Raw genomic sequence first — 23,148 nt, 5'->3', positions numbered from 1 at the left:
GTTTCCTATCCCTCGTCTAGAGCAGACCAAAATCCATGATAAAGCTGTCAGACCAAATCTGTCAGACCAAGACTGTCAGACCAAAGAGTAAAAAGTAAACAATCTTGGTCTTTGACGTAGGTGCACACAAATCAAGAAACCAAAATTTGAAAAATAATTTTATTTTTTCAACTCAATAACTGGTTTTGGGCTGCAAAATTAAATATACGCCAGAAAATGATTAAATAGTGCGGCGTCCTGTACACCGAAAATTAAACAAGCAGTAAACAGCCTTATCCGTCCATTTAAATTTTTGATCGTGTTTTCGGTTTACACCTGAACTTGTGATTCCTCTCGTTTCATCATTCCCTTGTTTGACATTCGATTACAGCTCATAAAAAGCGTTTTCAACTGAAATCGAGTAATAAATCGTTCAATAGGAAGTGAGAAAACAAGCTTCTATCAATAGTTTGACAAAATAAGTTGTTTAAATTGTGAAAATCAGCAAATTGGATGGAGTTAGGAGCGAGTGCTTAACCTGCCAAACATACGAGAATTTCCCCTAATTGCAATTATGAATACTAAATTAACTTTAAATATAATTGCAACTGTCATAATAAATCATCAAATCATGTTGTGGCTCCAGGTCTACAAGTGAAGAACAAATTTAATGACGGGTATCACCCCTGGGCCCAACGTGACATCAATGGTAATATGGGATTGATTGGATAAATTAAATTGAAGCATAATTTTGATTTAGTTATTACTTAATAAAACTAATTTGAATTTGCTTGATTTTTTACCATCTCTATCCCTCAACATCTCTTCATTTACACATTTTTCAAATCAGAATCAAATTACGGCGAAAAATTGGTTTACAAAAACTTTGGCTAATTGAACCCTTCTCGAATTTCCGCCCGCAAAATTGACCGTTAGCACCAAACCAACGACGTCCAGGCAAAAAATAATCCTGGCACCCTTGTCCTTAATTTACCTCCTTCCTTGCTCCACTCACCCATTCAGCTGCGATAAATGGCAATGAACAACACCAAAAAAAGTGAAAAATGGACCCTACCAAATCTAAATGAATATTAATCCTGATTTCGGATCGGACTTTCCACCCTCCGTTTCCCGACTTTGACTTGTTGTTTCCTTCAGCACCTCCCCTCCCCCTTCCCCCTCTTTTGACAGGCGCTAAATTGGATCAGCTCTGGACGGTCATAAAACATAGTCGCTGTCCATAAATTAAATTTTCCTGGCTCGTAGAGGTCGCTATTCAGGTGGTTAGGGTGGTTAGGACTGGAAATATGAATACTTGTTGAACCGTTTATTAACTGCAGTTAAATTCACTAAACACAAATTTCTCATTAAAAAATTATTCATTCACCCTTCACTAACTCACTTTTCTTGTTCACTTATTCACAAAATTTCTCACTCAGTTACTTATTCACTCACGCACTAACTCACTCATAAACTCATAGACTAATTCAATTACGAACTTACTCTCTCATTTATTAACTAATTTACTCACTCACTTAATCACTCTCTCACTTGCTCATTTATAAACTGTCTCACTTATTTACTCACTTGGATACTTACACACTCACTTACTCACTCACTTACTTACAGAGAGAGGGGACGCAATTCCGAATTGTGACCCCTGGCAGCCCTATTCCATCCCGACTGACCGTAGCGTTGCCGGACGCGAATGGGCGTGAGGGCTCCGCGCGGACATCCTGGGGGACATTCGCGCCTTCAACAAAGTTCATTACCGTTCCGGGGCCGTAAGCGTGTGCGCGTGTTTGATTCATTTCTGCAGTGTGAGTTTTCATTTTTTTGCTTGCAACCCTTTTTTCCCACCTCGAACTATATTCTGAACCCGGGTCCAGCCCGGTTCCGGTCGGGGTGATGAAGGTTGACGACGGCGATGGCGGGCCGCGTGCAAATTCCGACGACGGCCTCATAAAACACCTCAAGCCGCTGTATTTAGTGTCGAAGGTGCTTTCGCTGAGTCCGTTCCGGCTGATTTATGGCCCCAATAAAGGAGCCCGGCCGTCCGTCCCGGGCACGGTCCAGTCCCTGGCGGCGCTCGTCCTGTACGGCAGCTTCCATCTCTACAGTAATTACAATGACGACTTCAACGGGAGCAACAGCGGTGCTGGGAGTGGCGGCCAGGGAGCAACACTTCCGGTCAACGGAACGGCGCCGAACGGCGAGGGAGGAAACTTTGTGTCGGTGATGATTGACGTCTACAGTCGGTACTCGGGCCTCGGACTGTACTGGGTGCTGGTCGCAGGTGCCATCGGAAACCAACGGATTCTCGTGGCCAGCGTGGGGACGCTCGTAGAAGTGGACGAGATTTTCGAGCGCCAGCTGGGGATTAGTGTTAACAACGCGCGTTGGAAGAGGTAAGCGAGGCAAGCTGAACGAATGAGGAGTTACTTTTGAAAGCTGCCGTAAATCAAAAGTTATATTTTTGTTCAATCCTTAAAAGTTCAATACAATGTTATTCTTTTTTCTATTGACATTTGTTGCAAAAATAGAGTTGTTCGCTAAGTGATTCTCTCCAAATTTCGTAAATGGTTTTTGTTTGTAATTTTAAATTGTCTCGATTTTTTTGGGGACCTCCCCTATGACCAAAGAGCTATTTTGGGTCACCCATACAAGTCTCCATACAATCGTTATCGTTGTAATAGTTAAGAATAAGAGGAAAAGATCTGGAACTTTTGATTTTCGTACCATTATTGTATGGACAGCTGGCAAAATAGTACACCCAAAGTTAAAGAACGAGAGGATAGTCCTCACGAAAATAAACGTGAGGAAAGTTTTGATAAATGAACTTTTTTTGAAAATGAACCATGAGTAAAGTACTCACGGTAATTTCAGGATTTATCCTCTCCGTCCGCACACAGTACCATTTTACTACCGAATCGTGCTCTTTATCCTCTCGTATACCGATGCCCAGTTCTGGGTGTATGCAGTTGCAGAGTCTCAAATCAATTTTTGCAGTCATGTTAAAAAGAATTCGCATGTAAATATTTCAAATTCACTTATTTCGAGAAACAATTTTACCTTTTTTATTTTCTTTTGTGTTCGTTCGCTGCAAATAATTTAAAAAATTTATGCCCTCCTCCTCGAGGGCCTCGTGGCGCGGTGGTTAGCGGCTTCGGCTGCCGATCCCTAAGTTGCTATGGGGCGCGGGTTCGATTCCCGCCTTATCCTCCTGCACAGCTAAAACAGTAGTAACCCCGCTGCATGTAAAAGGCCTGGGTGTAAAATAAATATTGCATTATTTTATGCAATTTTATTTGATTTTACACCCTGAAATATGTAGCTTATCAGTATGGGAAACCTAATTGACCGAAATGTCAAGCTCATATAAGCGTTTATCCTTGCTGGTTTTCATCGGTCTGACGGCCGAGTGGGCTAAGGTGCCAGTCCTTACTGTTGGTGATGGGTTTGAATCCCGTCGGTTGCAACTTTTTTTTTTTGTGTTTGCAAAAATTGTACATGCAGCGTGTAATATTAAGTGTTTATTTTGACGAAGGTGATGTGCATGCTTTTGCATGCGATTCTACCATCGGATTTTTTGCTGTGTGGCCTTCTATCGGATGGGGAAGTAAAATCTTTTTTCTGCTTTAAAAATCATCTTCAGCAAATATTTTGAACTTTTATAAAATTCCGTTGTACAGCACTACAAAAACTTTTTTGTTCCAAAGCAGACGGAAATAACTTGGATATAACATATTTTGATATTTCGATGCTTGTGTGCTCTCTTATACTAACTGACATTTTGGTGGTTACGAGAAATTCGATTTTTTAACTTTGAATTACTGTTTCTGAGAAACTATTCGACAAACAATTGTCCTAATAATTTTAAAGTATGCTCCTGACATAACTTAAAGACATGGTAAAATATGAAAAATTTTGAAATGCAAAAAATGGCAGGTAAATTACGAAAAAAATCATGCTTGCAATTAGCACAAGTGTGTCTTGAACAGTGATTTGTAGCACAAACATGCATGCACAAACGTGCACAGGGCGAATTTTGCAGTTGAGCTTAAATGCTTCTTCGATGGCAGAGTCGTGTATACTTCCAACGTGGCACTTGGTACAAAAGTGCGCAGAGTCATTTTATTGTAAAAACTAACTTAATCCACCTTTGTGGTTGATGCCTTCCTCACTTTTTACCAACAATTGGTAATATGAGTGGTTTAGAAACATATTTCAGCTATTTTTTTTAGGTCCAGAAAAATAAGTACACAGATATAACTTAAGTGGTCAGAACACGAGACAGGGTTGTCAGATCTTCAATGATGTGGGCTCGTTGGAAAGGTCTCTCGATTAACTAACCAACGATGGGTCGGATGATGGATCCGGACATCGTTTACATGCATATAAATGAGATCCGGATATATGTGAAAACACATTTTTATACATAACTTTTGAACTACTTATCGAAACTTCAAACCATTCAATAGCGATGTATGGGACCATAAACCAAGTCGAATGCAACCGGTTTGATCAAAATCGGTTCAGCCAGTGCTGAGAAAACTTGGCAAGAATATTTGACACATACATACATACACACACACACACATACACACACACAGACATTTGTTCAGTTTTCGATGCTGAGTCGATATGTATACATGAAGTTGGGTCTTCGAGCTTTTGATAAAAAGTTCATTTTTAGAGCAGGATTATAGCCTTACCTCAGTGAGCAAGGCAAAATAGTAGATATTTGTTGTTTCAATGTTTTATGCGTAGTAACTTTGAATTGTTGCTAGTTAAAGAACATTTTTCTCAACAATACTTTTTAATAGACTTGTTTATCGTTAAATTTATTGTGAAAATTGCAGTTTTTGAGAGCAACTACCGTTAAAACTTGAATTTTATGAAGAAAAACTTAGTGAAGTGCAGCCGTCCCCTAACATGACAGTTTTCGTGAGTTGCGCATATCCACCGGCAGATGGCAAGTGGGCCTCGTCAGAGTCCGCCCATTAAATACGCAACTCAAAATTTGCAAGGGAAACTTTTTTTTCGTGACGTCTTTTGCAGCACGCTCCCTTCAACTTTTCGAGACTAATATTTTAACGTGGCGTATCTCTAAACAAGTTGTTCACGAAAATGATTCCAGAATACTTTTTTTTGTCGTTTTAAACCGAATTCCGGAAAACTTTCTTTGAGTGGAATTATAATTCAAATGTTAATGTATTTTGTCAATTCAAAAACAATGTTGGAAAGTATTACTTTTCGAAACAAGTGCTGAAAAGTAGAATTTATCAGCATTTTTTTTTTTTTTTTAAATGTTACTATTCGATTCTGTTATTTTTGGTACAGAAAAGTTCATCGTTCAAGAATGACAAAAAAGCAAGTAAAACATTTTCAAATATAATACTAGATTCAAAAATTTATAAACTATTGTATGTCAAATGTGCAGAAAATATCACAATTGTTTCTTTTTTGACAGTGAAAATCAAACCGTTGATTTTCGTGTTATCATCAAATGAAAAATGAGGGCTCATTAGGCGACAATAAGAAAGCTTTTTTTATGCAAAAAATAAATAAATAAATAAAGTCATGTATGATAAGATGGAAAATTTTATTTTGAATATTTTTTTAAAATTTTATATTATCTCAAATTTTCAGGCTAACCAGGTGCCATAAGCAAAAAAAAAATCGGTTGATGAGTTTCCTTTTTTATATTCACGCTTATTTCCATTATTCAATTCCAAACTAAATTTCTCAGATTTAAATATTCCAAAGAAAAAATTATTGTTGGTGTTTTGGAAAAAGAAGGTTAAATCTTATGAAAGTAATGTAATTAATAGAGATTATCTTTTCCTTTTAGTTCATTCAAATATTCAAATCTTATAAAAAGGAAAGGCATCATTCTCGTATAAATATTCTTTCTATAACATAAAACTCATTTAAAAAAATGAATCTTCATAAATTTCTTAGTTCTTGGAATAATTTATTTTTTCATCGAAAAAAAAACTAAAATAGCTTTAAAAACTTCTTTATAACCCAGACCCAGAAAGGTTATTTTTTCATTTAGAACAACAAAAAAATCATTTTAAAATTTCGTGCATTTTGCACCTTTGCCGGATCCATTTTTAGAGTTAAATAATGTTGCTGGGGTTGTTGCTCAAAATGCATGTGCCTCATTAAACCACACTCGCGACCAATCGCTGGTTATTTTTATCAGGGCTGCGGAGTCGGGTCACATTTCGAACGACTCCGACTCCGACTCCGACTCCAGCTTTCTGAGTTAAGCCGACTCCGACTCCAACTCCGGCTCCGGCATTCAGCTCGAATCGACTCCGGCTCCGACTCCGACTCCGGCCTACCAACTCTAGCCGACTCCGACTCCGACTCCGACTCCAGCTTTCAACAAATTTTTGACTCCGGCTCCAACTCCGACTCCGAAACCTGCTCAGTATTGAGAATACCTAAAAAATTGTATTCATAACATCACTCACATGTTCAGTTCACACTTGCGTGAATAGGGGGATGGCGTCGCTATTTTTAGACCACGTTTTCCACTTTTTCTCATCGAAACCGACTACTTTATCGACTTAATTTTGCTGGGCGAGATAGGACGCCGTCTATTTTAAGACGATGACTCAGCACTTTTCCACTCGTGCACCTCAAAAAAACAGGTGGCAGCACGATGTAACGCCACGTCCCTATACCGTAAACCAGGGAAATGATAAGTACGAATTTGATACAAACACAATAATATGAAAGCTTGATAGAGAAGTGTTCAGATTATCGCAAGAAGTAGTTTTCAACAAGTTTTTAAATGTTTCGGAAGTTAACTGCCTAGAATTATGAATACATTGATAAATAGTACTATTCAAATACTCTTGTTTTGAAGTACACCTAGTTTCGAGTAGAAATCTCGCAATCGAGAACGCCAATGCTGTAGAGCGAATAATTTAGATTTTTTCAATGTTACCAAGATTTATGGTATTTGAAAAAAAGATTTGTTCAATGATATTTTTAAGGATCAACACTCGTATATTTGTTTATTTGATGGTTATTAATAAAATGGTGACCACTTATTTTTGGTATTTTTTTCAGTTTCATTTTTTTCAACACGACAGTTTGTTTTGTTTTTTGTAAGTTCCAAGTAATAGATTGATTTAATAGTTGATAACTTGTTGGTGCCACCAACTTGGTGAAGTAATACTGTCAATTTAACAAATGATTTTAAAACGTTATCATTTTTGTTAAGTGCTGATAGTGAACCTTTATTTTTCCGGATTTATAAAATACGGTGATTATTATTTTTTCATTGATTTTTTTAATGTACCTCATAACTATTTTTAAAAAAATTAAGTGCAACTTGGAACCTTCAAGACAATAACTATCCGGAAAAATGATGACTGGGTGTGTACTTTTTTTTAGATAGGTTTTGATAAAATTTGGTTCAATTTGAACTAATAAAACACATAAATAAAAGCAAAAAAGGCAGTAAAAATCAATTGAATATTTTTCAAAATTTGACTACACAACAACAATTGTTTAATCTATATATATAAAAAATTTCGACGGTGTTGTTCGAACGCGAATCAGTTCAATACGGAGCTTCGGATCGAGGTGCTTTTTGTTGCGTTGGGTTCGTATAAGTCCAAGGAAGGTTCTTACGCCAAAAAGTGACAACTTTGGCCACTCTGAAACCGATTCCGGAAAGTCTGCAGATTGTATGGGAAAAGTTACTTAAAATCAAATTTTGATCACAGGAGGCTGAATTACCAAACAAGCAAGAAACGTCAGGAAACCTTATAAGGGCAGGACGAAGTTTGCCGGGAAGAGCTTGTATTTTATGAGTTATGACACTACAAACATGGGCAAGAGAGGATAACAGGTTATAATTTAGTGATCAAAGTGAAAAAACACTATAAGAACAATCCAATCATAATAAAAGTGCTTTAAAACATAATGGCATCTGATAAATATCTTGAACCAACAAATAAATTAAATAAAAAAAAATGTCAACGCAGTGCAAGCAATTTATAAAATAAATTTAAAATATATTACAGGAATTAACCTGAATTATAACAAATCGTCGCTTGTGTGTTATCTTGTGACACGTCTGCTGTAAAACTATAGGATGTGTCACAAGATAGCACACAAGCGACGAAATACTGAACAGTAAATAAGTTCATTAATTGTGATAAATTTTGGATAACTCCGACTCCGGCTCCGACTCCGGGTTTATCAGAAATGTTCGACTCCGGTTCCGACTCCGACTCCGACTCCAGCTCAAAAAATTTAGCCGACTCCGACTCCGACTCCGACTCCAGCTATTCGAGTTTTGACGACTCCGACTCCGACTCCAACTCCAGGTCCCCAAAAAGACCCGACTCCACCGACTCCGGCTCCGACTCCGACTCCGACTCCACAGCCCTGATTTTTATAAAAGTTTTATCCACGCTTCATTTGAAACTAATCCTTGTTGATGACGCCAGAAGTGTCTTCGTTCCCAGAACCACATGCACCCAATTCAACTAAAATAATGCGCACTTCAACAGTTCTCTGTTAGAGTTCGCTGTCTCCATTACCCACCAGAACCCATCATTACCGTTCCATTGAACCATGTTTTAATTAGTTTCCGAAACATCACCAGCAACATTAGTGACAACTGACGATGGGTATCTTTCTACCATTTTCCAGACTCATTTGCATCCAAACGGCGCTCATTGCCGGGCTGATCGGGGTTTTCGAGTGGTTCAACTGTTTAATGTATCTGAGCGATTACCAGCCCGCGTCCGAGTTCTGCCTGCCGCAGTGCTACATCACCCTGATAACCAGTGTCGTGGGCGAGTCCCAGTTTGTCGGTTACGTCAAACTGCTCGAAATGCGTTTGCAGCTCATCAACCAACTTCTGGCGCGGCTTAACGAGCTGGACGAGCGGGGCGCAGAACTAAACGAAGCTTTCGCCAGCACCACCACCAACAGCAGGAGCCGCGAATTGGGGTGAGTAGTTCTCGGGGAAAATGGAAATTTTTTTGATTTTAAGATTCATTTGTTTGACTCAATCGTTAAATGCAAAATTCACAAGGTAAGCATTTTGTCGTGATCGAACTTGCTTGACACATTGGTTTATTAGTCTAAAAAAAGCAATTACAAATAAACGTTAAAAATACACATATATTTATTAATTAAGGTGAAACGAAATGCCAGTTCTGTTCAGTTTCAGAACTCGACAGATTGCTTACTATCACGGTGTATTTTTCGAGAACATTAAGATAAAAAATTCGGCAGGTTTGATATTTTGATGCCTCTGTGCTATCTTGTGCTAAGCTTGCTGGATTTCCTATCTAGTTAGCATAAGAGAGCACAGAATTATTTGGCACCATGAAAGAAGGGTTCTTTCTCAACATTTCAGAAGCAACCCTTTTTTCTGGAGATTTTTCTCTCGCTTAAAATCGCTTAAAATCGAATAGTTACATATTTGACCAGTATTTGACCTCCAATAATCATAGATCTGGACAACATTTTCTTCAAAATATCTGAGATACAGCCTCTGATTATTGTTAGATTAATACTTCAGTGCTCATAACTTTTGATAGGGTTGTCTGATCTTCTGAAATAATGTCATATAATCGAGATAAAAAGTACAAATAAACCATTTCTGTTATATTAACAAAAAATATACAAGATTTACAAAAACCTTTATTTGAAAGATTATTAAATCACTTTACAAATGGGTCAAAGGGTCATTTTGCACGATCTCAGGCATACTTTGGTCATCCGTGTTTAAATCGATAGGTTTGATTCTCAATGTTTAAAAAATAAACTTTTGTGTAATTTTGTTATGATTACTAAAAAAATAGTTTCAAATTAAGAGTTACCTTTTATGAGGTTCAAATTCACTTATTTTGGGAAATGTTATGCCAAATTATAAAATTTCGATACTATCCATTAAAAATGAGTAGTTTCCGAGATTTCGCGAGTTTGAAAATGAGGGTTTACTGGATGACACTGAGAAAAATTAATTTATCGAGAAATTCAAACTTTAAGAGGCTGTATTTGGACATCCAACCAGCAAAGTCAAAAAAAGGAATTCGTGGAAATGTTCTCAGCTCAAACACCGTACTTGAAAAATGCGATTTTTACCAAAAGAGGCAAATTTTATTTTGAATCTCTAAAATGATTTTTGAGGATAAAGTGTGTTTACAAATATTTCAGATTTTTTCCAAAAAACTTTTTATTTCAAAAATGTATATCTCTGGTACCAGATTAAGCGTAATCCTAAACTCCAACACAAACGAAACCGTTTTCAGTCCCTAAAAAAAAAATTTAAAAAAATCGAAAATTCAGGAATTCACTATGTTGTGATACTTGAAAAACGTTTGGAATTCATGCATAAAAAGATTTCATAAGACTCATGTTGTATGTATGTATGTATGTATTAGTACCCCCGTCTTGGCAGGACTTGGCCATGACCACAGTATGTTTCAACTGAGACGGTTTGGTTAGTAACCGACTTATATCTTAAGGACCTTAAAAGATTATCATTTTCTATCCAACAATTTCTTATGATATGATTAAATAGACAATGACTTTCATGTGACTTGGGCCAGGCGATCCACGACTCCCTCATCCAGTCCATTAAATATATGAAGGCCCTGGGATTATTTTTTGAGAGGGGTTAGTATTTTTTTGGGGGTTATTAGGCGTTTGAAATATGGGTTATATAATATAATGAAAACAATTAGCAATTATATAATGTAAAACAAATAAAAGATCAAGTATCAATACATGCAATAGAACTTCACAAATTGTTTCGAAGCATTCATTCTTTTTAATCTTCATAAATAAATGGAATATTCTATAAAATAAATCGAAATAAGAAATTAAAGTAAAAAGAAAATTAAGGTACTCGTTAAATTAAATATACCAAAAGCTGATGGAATTGTAGAGGCTAGCTGACAAAAGCTTCGAAACAGCTTCCAAAGCCTAGGATTTATACAACTCTCCCAATTTTGGAAGCAGGAATTTTATATTGCCATTGAAAACAAAAATAATTTCTTAAAAAAATTAGGCAAAAAACAAAACTATGTAACGTCATGATTCGAAATCCGGACACTTAGTAGCATATCATTTTTGTTATAGTTGGCAAAAAATCATGTAATATGTTGGAAATGTAGGAAAATCATCAGGATGTAGTATAAACAGTCAGTTTCAAGAAAGTGCATGCAAAATATGTCTTTTCTAACAATTTATCATCAGAATTTTAAAATTAAAATGACTTGTTGTGCTTCGAATCCCGGACACTGATAAAAGCTGATTTGAAATCCGGACACTTTTGCTTCGAATTCCGGACACTCGATTTTACTTATGAATCGCACAAATTTTGACTGAAATGTTAGTAAAAGGCATTCTCTAGGTCTCTAATAAGCTGTTAACATCAAAACAATCGACAGTTTATATAAAAATTTGCTAGAATTTAAGAAAATAGAAACCATAAATTTCTGCTTTGCCTTCCCGGTGCTTCGAACGCCTATGAAATATTTCAAGTGAAATGTTTCGCATTTTTGGTAAACTTATAATTTTATTGTATTTAATTGTGTTGGCATTAACTACAGCGTTCAAACAAACTTTAAATAAAAGTTGATGTTGGAATTCATCAAATAACACAGTTTTGACATTCATAATGCGAACTTATATCCAAATAATTGATAAAACAAGATGAAGTGTCCGGGTTTCGAAGCGTCCGGGAATTCGAATCATGACGTTATGCTTAAAAAACGGCAATTCATCCAATCGAATGATTTAGTCTTGGAAAACTACGTAACAAAATATTACTGATTCCAAAATCGAGACATAACAAGAAATAACTACTGAATATCATTAAATAGTCTCCCAGATGGTACAAAACGTGGTCCTGAAAAACAATGGTGTTAGATGAAATATAGATAGTAATGGTATAATATAATAATGATAAATATAATAAATGTAAAATATTAAATAAAAAACTAGTAGTGTCACAATTATAATAAAAATATTAAATATAAAAATATGTAATCAGATCATAACAAATGTTTCGAAGTTGAAAACGATCAATTAATTAAAGAAAGAAATTAAAATGATCTTATTTTAGAAGTAATTCTTGTACTAAATATTGAATAATCCCATACAACTTATTTTAAAATTGAATCTTATAAATGTTTTTAAAAAGGGATAGGAACTTGGATAAGGATAATAAATGCAATAATATTTTTTCATGCAACTACTTATTTAAAAATTTAGAAAAAAAACATCGGACCAAGACCATACTTTATCAGCGGCAATTGAAAACGAATAAACAAACAAACTTCGAAATACTTGTCAAATCCAAATTTTAGTTAGAAGCTATACCATGTCCAAATTTCGACAACCAGAATTTAAAATGCTGATTTAAAACTAATTTGATTAAACTCATAGCAATTGGAAACTTAAAAAGCATCAAAAAGTTTTGATTCCATTAAAAAATGTATTCGTTTATGATAGACAATCAAACAAAACTAATAAAAAAAAAGCAAAGCAATCCACTTTAACGACCCCCGGGTCTTTTGTGGGCTCTGTTGCAAGTTTCTGCTCATTTCTAGGCGTCCGAAGGTTATGTGTGGTGAGTCACTCAAAACCTCTTTTACGCTAATGGACCGACGTTTTACTTCCCCATCCGATAGAAGGCGTGGTCAGGCAAATCTCGTCTCGAAAAATGCCACCGGGTCCGTCTGGGATTGAACCCAGGCCATACTGGGGTTTGGAGGCTACCACGCTAACCACTAAACCACCGGACCCGGCTAACTAATGCTAGAGCCAAAATCAAGACATAACATAGAAAATTAGATTATTCAATTTGTTAATTTGTTATCATTATTTTATCTTAAGTGAGCATGAAATACAACATAACAATTTAAACCTATTTCAAAACAAATGCTTTTAATTAATTTTGTTAAATACAGCCGCTAGATGGATCCGCGAACTGCATTCTGAAATTTTAAATGGATCATAAACACAGAAATGACAGCTTATACAAGAGAATGTTAAATATTAAATATTATACAACATCAGAAAGGAAATATAATAATGCGAGTTATGACAAAACTGTTAAGTATTATATTGTCCACAATGAAAATACGGATATTTTTTTTCAAAATCGAGATGTTTGTTCAAGGTTTTGAAAATCTCTCCAGATTCAGGTTACACTGCTCTTCAAAAAAGTAAAAATGAAAAGTTTCCTCTAAACTATAAGAGACTAGTAAAACCTTAAAGTATAAATCATACAAGTTATTAATCTTCTGAGTGGAAACGAGGATAATTAAATTAGTTAACATTTTAATAGATCACACATGAACAACATAAAACGAGCTCACCCGAAAGTCGCAGTAGGCATTGAAATTCTGCCGCTTGATTGCGGCTGCAGCAGTCTCTCCGGCAATTGCCTCTCTCTTTTCCTCAAACCTGCTCATTGAGCACGACGGAGACGACGACCGTTAGTCACCATCTCACCATTACAAATCACGAAAAACACCGTTACCGACAAACACTCTCAGAGATTTTCCGTAGTTCCACGCAGATTTTGCTCTTCTCCGAAAACATAGTCCTGCTCGGGCTTTTCTGATATCTCTCTCTTTCTCTCTCTTTCGAAGCCAATCACTTAAATTCTTCCTCGCTCTCGCTCAAAACAATCTTTTTTTCCGCCTAGTTTCCTCGACCCAGCTCCCGACGAACCGCCATCTTAAATTTAATCCAATTTTTCACCAAATTGTCTCTTATTACCATTTTTTCGGATTTTAAATCAAATTTCAACTCAAACAAGACAGCGACCACCGCCATCGGTCTTTTGACACCTCACAGATCGCCCAAATCCACAAGAAGCGGTCCTTTTGTACAACGCGTGCTCGCCAAAAAAAACCGTTTTCACTATAAAATATGGCTCCTTCCACGACCATTCATCTAATTTCTCTACTTTTCAACAAACACTCGTGTCAAAACTAAAAACCACCGTGAAAACCGACGCCAAAGAGGCCGGGCCAGTCGGCAACTGCGCTTCTCCTCTCCACCAATTTAAAACTCCGTTGTTCAGCGCCTCTGCTAACAGAAATTCTAAATCCGTTACCAAAATCCCGGAAAATACACATTTTGAACTAAAATTTCACTTAAAACTATAATATAAAAATTCGGAGCGAAAAAACGCGGAGCAAAAATCCAAAACGTCAAGACGCGCGCAAAAGATTTCATAAGACTCATGTTGTCATTAAACGATAGGGTTTTTATTTTCATGGATCAAGATGCAATACAAATATTTGATCTTTATTTTAGTTTTGGCCTTTTGCCAGTCAGATTCATACCAAAAACATGATTTTTTTTTCAAATGCTCATTAAATTTGAAGTTGCTCATTTTTTTTCCAGTAGACTCAAGGCATGCAGCTCGTAGGAAATTTCATCACGAAAATGTTTGTGTAACAAATGAAATTTCGACACTCCCGAGCCGAACTATCTGAGTTTTAGTGAGAAAGTTTACTTTTATACTTTTTATTTGACATCCAAAAGTTGCTTCATAATATTATAGTTTTCTTTTTTAACTAATGCCAATTTATAAAATGATATTTTCAATATTTTGAAGACAATCGGAAAGAAAAAAAACATTGTCCAGATAAGTTCTACAGTAAAATATCAATTAAAGTGGAACGCAAACCGAGATATAAACGAACTTGCTAATGATTTAAACTGCTGCTAACCGCAAATTACTTTCTAACTGGGCGTAACACCAAATCTTCACTGTTCACATGAAATTAAATTCCAGATTTGAATTTAGCGTCTAAATTTACAGCATATCTTGAAATTAAGGGCCTATCTTTTCTTGTGAACTCCGAGAAATCCTGAAAAACTATTTTTTACCGATAGAATATTTTGAATCGAAAATATTCTTTATTAGGAAGGGTTCCCATGGGTGCACAGTAAAAAATTGTGTGAATTTGGAAGGTGTAATTTTGGAAGAATATTACCTTTTTTATGATGTAATTTTACCTCAATTAAGACTGAAAAAGCAATATTACAACAGAAAAGTGGTAAAATTACAGATTTTCAGAGGGAAAATTACACATTTTTTCTGACATAAAAGATGTACTCCTTTCCAGATGTAATATTACCATGATTTTTTTTCTGTGTGTTCTCCAATTATAATATTTTGCTTCCTGCATTCTCCATAGAATTTTATATGAGGAATATTAACAGTTTGAATGGATGAAGAATTAAAAACAATTTTAAATAATCGTAGGCCGAAATGAGGTAAGAACTTAAACGTAACTTAAACGCTCTGTATCTCGTTTCCTCAGAGAATCCACCCCCCGGTCGATGGCGTCGAAAGTTAATGAGCTGTGGTGGCACGACGGCGAAGTTACCGAGAACCGACGCCACCGCATTTTCCAACCGCTTTCACACCCAACTGCCAACGCTAACAATGGCTTCGTTAAGGAAATGACGTTCAAGAAGCTGACGACGACGCCACCGAAGTCAACGGTGGAAATTGGCCAAGACAAATACGATCCCAAACGTCACCGTGGTTGTGGTACTGGCGGTGGTGAGGGTGGTACTGGCGAGACAATAAAACGTCGACTCCGCGGAAAACGACTGTTCGCGATTCGACGACATTCGGCGCGGGGGCGGAATCAACGGTAAGAACAAATTGACTGGTTGGTGGTTTGTTGAAGAGTTTTACTTCTGGCTGGTTGGTTGGTTTGATGCTTCTTGGAGATCGGAGCCGCATCCTAAATGGAACAACGGGTTATGAGCCAGATCTGCCCATCGTTGGGACAAATTTTATTGCTTCCCTGAGTGATACTGGAAATATATGCCCAGAATCATTAAAAGAATAACATAAATTTTTGAATGGACATTTTCAAAATAAATAGATTAAAAAAAACAAACAATGCCACTAATCAATCACTTCCTCCAACAGGTCTCCCACTACTCACCCAGTTAGTAATACCTCATCCCATCAAATAACAACGATAGCTGCTGCTGTCACAATGACAAACGACACAGCCGCCGCCGCCGGAAGACATCGTTTATCGAACCGGGTCACTCCGGTTCCGACCATAGGTGACGGTCAGGAACTCCGGTGGTCGCCACCACAACCGGCAGAGAAACCCACGGCCATCACCGGAATAATTAAACTCGAATCGACCGACCCGGATTACACGCGGAAGGAAATTATTCAAAGCATTAAAAATTTATACTCACATTTGCATTTATTATCGCTCAATATGAATAAAGCGTACGGCGTGCAGTTGATTTTCACGCTGGCAACACTGTTCATCACCGTGACGACCCTGCTCTACCACTGCACCATGAAAGCAATCAGGTAATGGAAAGTGCCCGAGGTTGGTGGAGCCAGGTTCAGGAAGAGGACATTATGCACCTTGCATATACGGTTGAGCACGTGGTTCGCGACACTCCGAGCGAGCACTGGTCACTGGTTTATGGTGTGGCACTTTGCTGAACCATGTTGGTTAATAATTCACTAACGCCCAATGAATGGTGGTGATTGTTTCACAGCTTTTAAACCGAATGGTGTAAAAAAGAAGGTTTTAAATAATTTGTTCGACAGGTTCAATCTCGAATCAATGCCGGATTTTAATCAGCATTGAATATTTTGAATTAAAATTGGAATCGCATTGAACAAGGGGGTTTTAATCAGAAGGTGAAAACCAAAAATATACTTTCCTTGTTGTGATTCAAATACACGATTTGCTAGATATAATATAATTATAATACAAGTCACAAGATACTAAACGCATCCTGGTTTTGTAAAGGGTGTTTCAATTTAATTTCAATATAATTTCATGTTTTAAGTAAGTTTTGTACACCAGTCATTGGCCTTTTTTTAAAATGGGAGGTGTTTTTTTAATCCAATTTCAATAAAAGCTGAAAAAAAAACTCCCTGCAATATTGTCACTCTTCGTCGACCTCGTTCATGTGTCAATCGCGTTCTGACCGGAAATCGTCGCCAATTGTCGTACTTACATCAATTTTCAGGCTGTGTCAATCACGAAAAGATTGAAACTTTTTTCATATGAAGAGCGATAACAATGCACGGAGTTTTTTTTCGGTTTTTTTTGAATATCTCAGGATTTAAATTTTGGGGATCTTTGAGGGTCAAAAGGTGAGGCATTGTGAGCCGCACTAAATGGCGTTCTTAACTCAATTTGGCCCAAAATCGACATACGACAAGTTAGCACGAAAGCGACGACGTGTAAGTAATTATAACTCGGGACACCGGCAAACAAATTCAACCAAAATTCAGAACAATACACAGAATGGTCAACCAAACAAAACGTGTTTGTTATTGTTTACATTTGAAGCCCTCGTTTTTGTTTATTCAAGATCAAACATTAAATCGCGTTTTTTCTCGGAACGTCGTTTTGTTTTTGTTTTTGTTTTTGTTTTTGTTTTTGTTTTTGTTTTTGTTTTTGTTTTTGTTTTTGTTTTTGTTTTTGTTTTTGTTTTTGTTTTTGTTTTTGTTTTTGTTTTTGTTTTTGTTTTTGTTTTTGTTTTTGTTTTTGTTTTTGTTTTTGTTTTTGTTTTTGTTTTTGTTTTTGTTTTTGTTTTTGTTTTTGTTTTTGTTTTTGTTTTTGTTTTTGTTTTTGTTTTTGTTTTTGTTTTTGTTTTTGTTTTTGTTTTTGTTTTTGTTTTTGTTTTTGTTTTTGTTTTTGTTTTTGTTTTTGTTTTTGTTTTTGTTTTTGTTTTTGTTTTTGTTTTTGTTTTTGTTTTTGTTTTTGTTTTTGTTTTTGTTTTTGTTTTTGTTTTTGTTTTTGTTTTTGTTTTTGTTTTTGTTTTTGTTTTTGTTTTTGTTTTTGTTTTTGTTTTTGTTTTTGTTTTTGTTTTTGTTTTTGTTTTTGTTTTTGTTTTTGTTTTTGTTTTTGTTTTTGTTTTTGTTTTTGTTTTTGTTTTTGTTTTTGTTTTTGTTTTTGTTTTTGTTTTTGTTTTTGTTTTTGTTTTTGTTTTTATTTTTGTTTTTGTTTTTGTTTTTGTTTTTTGTTTTTGTTTTTGTTTTTGTTTTTGTTTTTGTTTTTGTTTTTGTTTTTGTTTTTGTTTTTGTTTTTGTTTTTGTTTTTGTTTTTGTTTTTGTTTTTGTTTTTGTTTTTGTTTTTGTTTTTGTTTTTGTTTTTGTTTTTGTTTTTGTTTTTGTTTTTGTTTTTGTTTTTGTTTTTGTTTTTGTTTTTGTTTTTGTTTTTGTTTTTGTTTTTGTTTTTGTTTTTGTTTTTGTTTTTGTTTTTGTTTTTGTTTTTGTTTTTGTTTTTGTTTTTGTTTTTGTTTTTGTTTTTGTTTTTGTTTTTGTTTTTGTTTTTGTTTTTGTTTTTGTTTTTGTTTTTGTTTTTGTTTTTGTTTTTGTTTTTGTTTTTGTTTTTGTTTTTGTTTTTGTTTTTGTTTTTGTTTTTGTTTTTGTTTTTGTTTTTGTTTTTGTTTTTGTTTTTGTTTTTGTTTTTGTTTTTGTTTTTGTTTTTGTTTTTGTTTTTGTTTTTGTTTTTGTTTTTGTTTTTTGATATTTACTTGTTTTTTTAAATGAAATTCAGGAAACAAATCTCAAAAAAGAAGAGAAGATTTTACCAGTTCATACGGATTTACCATTTGTATATGTTTGGCAAGTTGATGACGTTTTTTTTAAAGCCTACAACTTTGCTAAAGGTACCTAAACCATCAGAAATTCCCTTCGAATGATCTGTATTATCAAAAATTTTCATAGCACTTGTGTATGAATAGCTTCCAAGTTTGTATGGAAATTTATATAAAATATAACCAACAAAATTTAGGCTATCAAAATGTGCTTAAGAGATTAAAATTGCCTTTTCAAAATGATGAATTATTATTATTATTATTGTTATATGAATTTAACTTTCATATGGAACTTCTGCATAGTATAGCCCTAAAGTTGTGAACTGGAATATATTCCAAATTTTCGATATCAAAGATCCAAACCATTCTTGTGTCATTTTCATATTCGGATCAAAAGCTCGTTCCTTGCAAAAATGTTCTCAAACCAAGCAAAATATCATATTGTGTCCTGAAACTCGCTCCATCATCCGATCTAAATTCCACGCAAAAAAACCGCACATGCTGCCCAACCAACTGCCAAAATGTGCCAAAATTGAAGCGCCACCCAACGAGCGGGGATGGTGAATTGTAACGAACATAACCTGTACATTCTCGCAGGCTTTTGCTGCGCCATCCCGCGACGAGTGAGGACGCGGTTCAACGCGCCTGGACGCTGCTGAGTGGACTTCTGTGGGCCATGGTTTGCGCGTATCGGGTGTTCCGAATCTGCAACAGTTGTAACTCCGCCAAAAACGAGGTACGTCCTAAACCGGGTCATGAGTTTTTTTTTTGTTGGTCGGGCCATGTACAAGCCCGGATGTATGCAAACAAAGTTCTGCGCGATGACAAAAACGGCCACCTAATGGCGAGTCTGCGATCAGCAGAGAAGCGAGTCAGACGTGCGTCCCTCACAAACCAAAAAAGTGCTAAAAAGTGCAAAAAATGCCTCACGGCAAGAAAAAGAGGCGGTCCTCACCAGCAGGATCGGCAGATTTGAAAAAGCTAAAGAATGCCGAAGCGCTACCTGCAAAGCCAGGCAGTTTGAGCAAGGACGCTCAAGATTCGTCTGGAAACCAGTTCGCTACCCTCCCTGTAGACGTGAGCGAGAAGGAAGTATTTGAACGACGGGAAAAGTTGCCACCCATTTTTGTGAAAACATCGTCATCGGATTCGGTGCGAAAGTGGCTGACCGGGTTTATCAAATCTGGTGCTTTACGAGCATCCATTCGCTTGTGTGCTGATGGACTCAAAATTCTGCTGCCTACCAGAAAGGATTACAACTACGTTCGGGATTTCCTGAACAACACAAAGATTGAATACTACAGCCATGACGATCCAGGTAAACGCCCCATGAAACAGGTCCTCCGAGGTCTGTACGACATGGATGTGAGTGTGCTGAAAGAAGAGCTCAAAACTCTTAAGTTGAACGTGATCGAAGTCTTCAAGATGACGAGACACAACAAGGACATCAAGTATCGTGATCAACTGTACCTGGTTCATCTCGAGAAAGGATCGACAACGCCGTCTGAGCTGAAAGCAGTTCGGGCAATTTTCAACATCATCGTGACTTGGGAACGTTATCGTCCAGTGCACCGTGACGTGACACAATGTTCGAACTGTTTGCAGTTTGGGCATGGTGGAAGGAACTGTTTCATCAAGAGTCGTTGTGCAACCTGCGGAGGTGAGCACAAAACTCAAGCTTGCGAAACAATCAACGAGAACATAGAAGCCAAATGCTTCAATTGCGGCGGCGACCATTCGACCAAGAATCGAAGCTGCCCAAAACGTGCTGAGTTTGTGAAAATTCGGCAGCAAGCGACGACGAGGCACCAACCAAATCGTCGCAAAACACCACCAACTTTCACGGACGTGGATTTTCCTGCTTTGGCGTCACCTGGAGCGGAATCTGTTCGAGTGGTTCCAAATCTGCAGCCATTGCCGTTGAATCAGCGGCCAAAAGTTGCAGAGAATACAACACCTCCTGGCTTCAGTCAGCAACCGAGGGAAAACCAACCAGCATCAACAGATGAAGGCAGTAGTGACCTGTTTTCACCACAAGAACTTATGAACATTTTCATCGAGATGACAACAACACTGCGTGGTTGCAAAACTCGTGCGGAACAAGTAAGAACGCTTGGAGGATTTATCTTAAAATACAGTTTGTAGTTTACTCGTTCTAATGACTTTGAATATTTCAATGAATTTGCTTTCTTAGTTTTAAGTTAGGATTAGTTGTTAAAGTGAGTTTTTTTCTTTTTTACCCAAATGTATTCGATTCAATGCAAAAATGTAAAACAATTTGAAGTAAATAAATGAATGTGAACAGTTAATAAGAAAACGAAAAATATAACAAAGATGAAGAGCATGTAGCCATACCACTTAGAATGTAAATGAAATGTAATTATTATAAGAAAGTTCAATAAAGACATATTTAATTTCAAAAAAAAATTTCCACCTAATGGCGAAATCATTCCAAAATTGTGTGTGAAAAGTTGGTGGTCTGCTGTACTGTGGGTGAAATTTAATAGGAATTTGGTTTATTATAAAATCAGGTTTAACTACTTCTAGTGTAAATGTAAAATGTCGGCACCGGCTTGATTTCTTTATGTAATAGATGATGAAAATAAGTGAACCCACTGTTCTCGCTGAGATCGAACGGATAACCAGAAAACCTAAACTCGTTCAAGTCTAGAGGACCATTGACCATTGGTGGTACAACGTATGCAACATTCACAGCACCAAAGTGTGATGTTCACATACGGTTCGTTTGCGACGCATCAATGTTACAGATTGTATTGCAATATGGGACGAACTATCCCCCGAATGGATGCTCCAAAATCCAATCGAACCAATTTTACGATGAGCTGGTACGAAATTTGGGCATCAAATTTATGCAAAACCATGCAAATCCTTTTTGCAGATCACTCATGCGCCGGCAATGGGTGAATGCCGAGATAGGAAATTTGAAGAAGTTTGGTCGGGGTTAGTTTGGTTTCGATTTCGATTTTGAATGTGCAATTCAATTACACTCAACCGAATGCTTTGTGCAACTTGGTTGAACAAGTGAACTTAATTTGTTCAAATTTCGATGCCTACATCTGGCTTGTTTTATTTTTTCTGTATCTAAAAACAGTGTTGCCAGAACATCAAACTTTTTAGTTATTAGAAAAACTTCTTCAAATGTCTTTCCTACAATGCACAGGAAGGCGATACCGGAAACATTAATTTACTCTTTAAAAGTTACAATTGAGTATACTTTACTCATAACGTTTGGCAATGTTGCTAGATCATTTATAATTAATTCTCATTCGATTTTTCTCTGAAATATCGTTTAACTTCGAATAATATTGTAGTGAATTAAAAAAAAAAGAAGGGAAATGGTTTGTTGCAGTTTTTCATCAAATATCTAGAACAAAAAAAAAACAATATTGTAGTTTTTTAGTTAAACCTGAAGTGAAAAATAGGAAAATTGATTCTCTCATCTATTTTATTTTTCACTTTTTTGCTCGGCTTGAAACTGAAAACGCGTTGACCCGGAAAAACAAAAACCCTTTTTGGCCACGGTCGGTGACGCTCCGTCAGGCTCAACAAATTGGGTGCCTCATCCACGGCCTGGGAATACACTCGAAATGCAGCGACACCAAAGCTATGGTTAGTATTTGCGTGCGTCAATTATTTAGCTCCAAACTACAGCAATTCAATTGCACCGGCTGTCGCTTTCGGTTGAGCGCTGCTGGGTGATTGATTGGAAAGTTTGGGGGAAATTTTCATTTCAGCTAAATTTAAAAGGATAAACTGTTTTAGGTGAAGCTGCTTTCATTGCAACTGCTGCAGCAAAGAGTGGATTTCACCGCATGTGGACTGTTCAGCATCGACCATGGATTGATCTTCAATGTAATCTTATGTTTAATAATGTTTCTTAATCAAATTTAACGTTTTATTCATTTCAGATGGTTGGATCAGTAACCACTTACATATTGATTCTGTTACAATTTGATATTGCGCAAAACAAGTCTGACTGGCAAATGGTGCCACAGTAAATATCAATATCAAATTTAATTAATCATTTGATTGCACTTCACCAAGCAACACTTCAATGGACACATTACTTGTTAAAACAAACGCCTTTGGGTATGCAACCGTCGTCAGTAGAAACGCTTGGAATGTGCAGTAGCCTGTCCCATTTTGAGGTCATGTCGAGGAATTTCAGGTGCTCACTTCTTAAATGATAGATTATGATGTTAGGAACAATGTTTTCTTAGACAAGAAAAAATAATAAAATACTTTCTCGCACCCCCTAGTCGATTTACTGAAAAAAGTCACTTTTTTGAACAAATTTTCTAAAATCGCTTGGAATCAATACAAAAACTGTTTCGATCAGGTGTGTATTATCTTCAAACGATAGGTTTTTGTCCATAGATTAAGATGCACTATCAATATTGGACCAAAATTTAAGTTTTTGGACTTTCCCAGGCGGATTTGTGTCGAAAAAATCGCATTTTTTCGAAACTTTTTTCAGAAATGTTCATTTAATTTAGGGTAGCATATTTTTCCCAGTAAAACCAATAC

At 36.2% G+C, this 23,148-nt stretch overlaps 2 protein-coding genes across 2 annotated transcripts in view; one reads left to right on the top strand and one right to left on the bottom strand.

Moving 5' to 3' along the window:
• Positions 1-23,148, bottom strand: part of LOC120413627 (zwei Ig domain protein zig-8-like) — a 292,919-nt gene that overhangs the window by 114,826 nt on the left and 154,945 nt on the right. The gene's annotated exons all lie outside the window — the stretch shown is intronic.
• On the top strand, positions 1,692-22,650 carry LOC120413595 (uncharacterized). Its single transcript, XM_039574503.2, has 7 exons — positions 1,692-2,387; positions 8,665-8,908; positions 16,194-16,348; positions 19,198-19,336; positions 22,162-22,230; positions 22,384-22,473; positions 22,530-22,650. Exons 1-7 carry the CDS (start codon positions 1,888-1,890, stop codon positions 22,617-22,619), a joined length of 1,287 nt encoding a protein of 428 aa, XP_039430437.1. The 5' UTR covers positions 1,692-1,887; the 3' UTR covers positions 22,620-22,650.

Source organism: Culex pipiens, chromosome 2 (genome assembly GCF_016801865.2).
Source record: "Culex pipiens pallens isolate TS chromosome 2, TS_CPP_V2, whole genome shotgun sequence".
NCBI classification, from domain to species: domain Eukaryota; kingdom Metazoa; phylum Arthropoda; class Insecta; order Diptera; family Culicidae; genus Culex; species Culex pipiens.
This window is presented reverse-complemented; position numbering and strand designations above follow the sequence as displayed.

What these genes read in the sequence shown, in the direction of transcription:
- LOC120413595 (XM_039574503.2), top strand. Translation starts at nt 1,888, where the DNA reads ATGAAGGTTGACGACGGCGATGGCGGGCCGCGTGCAAATTCCGACGAC. An exon ending in TGCACCATGAAAGCAATCAG is followed by an intron (nt 16,349 to 19,197) that starts GTAATGGAAAGT and finishes ACATTCTCGCAG; the next exon opens with GCTTTTGCTGCGCCATCCCG. An exon ending in GTAACTCCGCCAAAAACGAG is followed by an intron (nt 19,337 to 22,161) that starts GTACGTCCTAAA and finishes ACGCTCCGTCAG; the next exon opens with GCTCAACAAATTGGGTGCCT.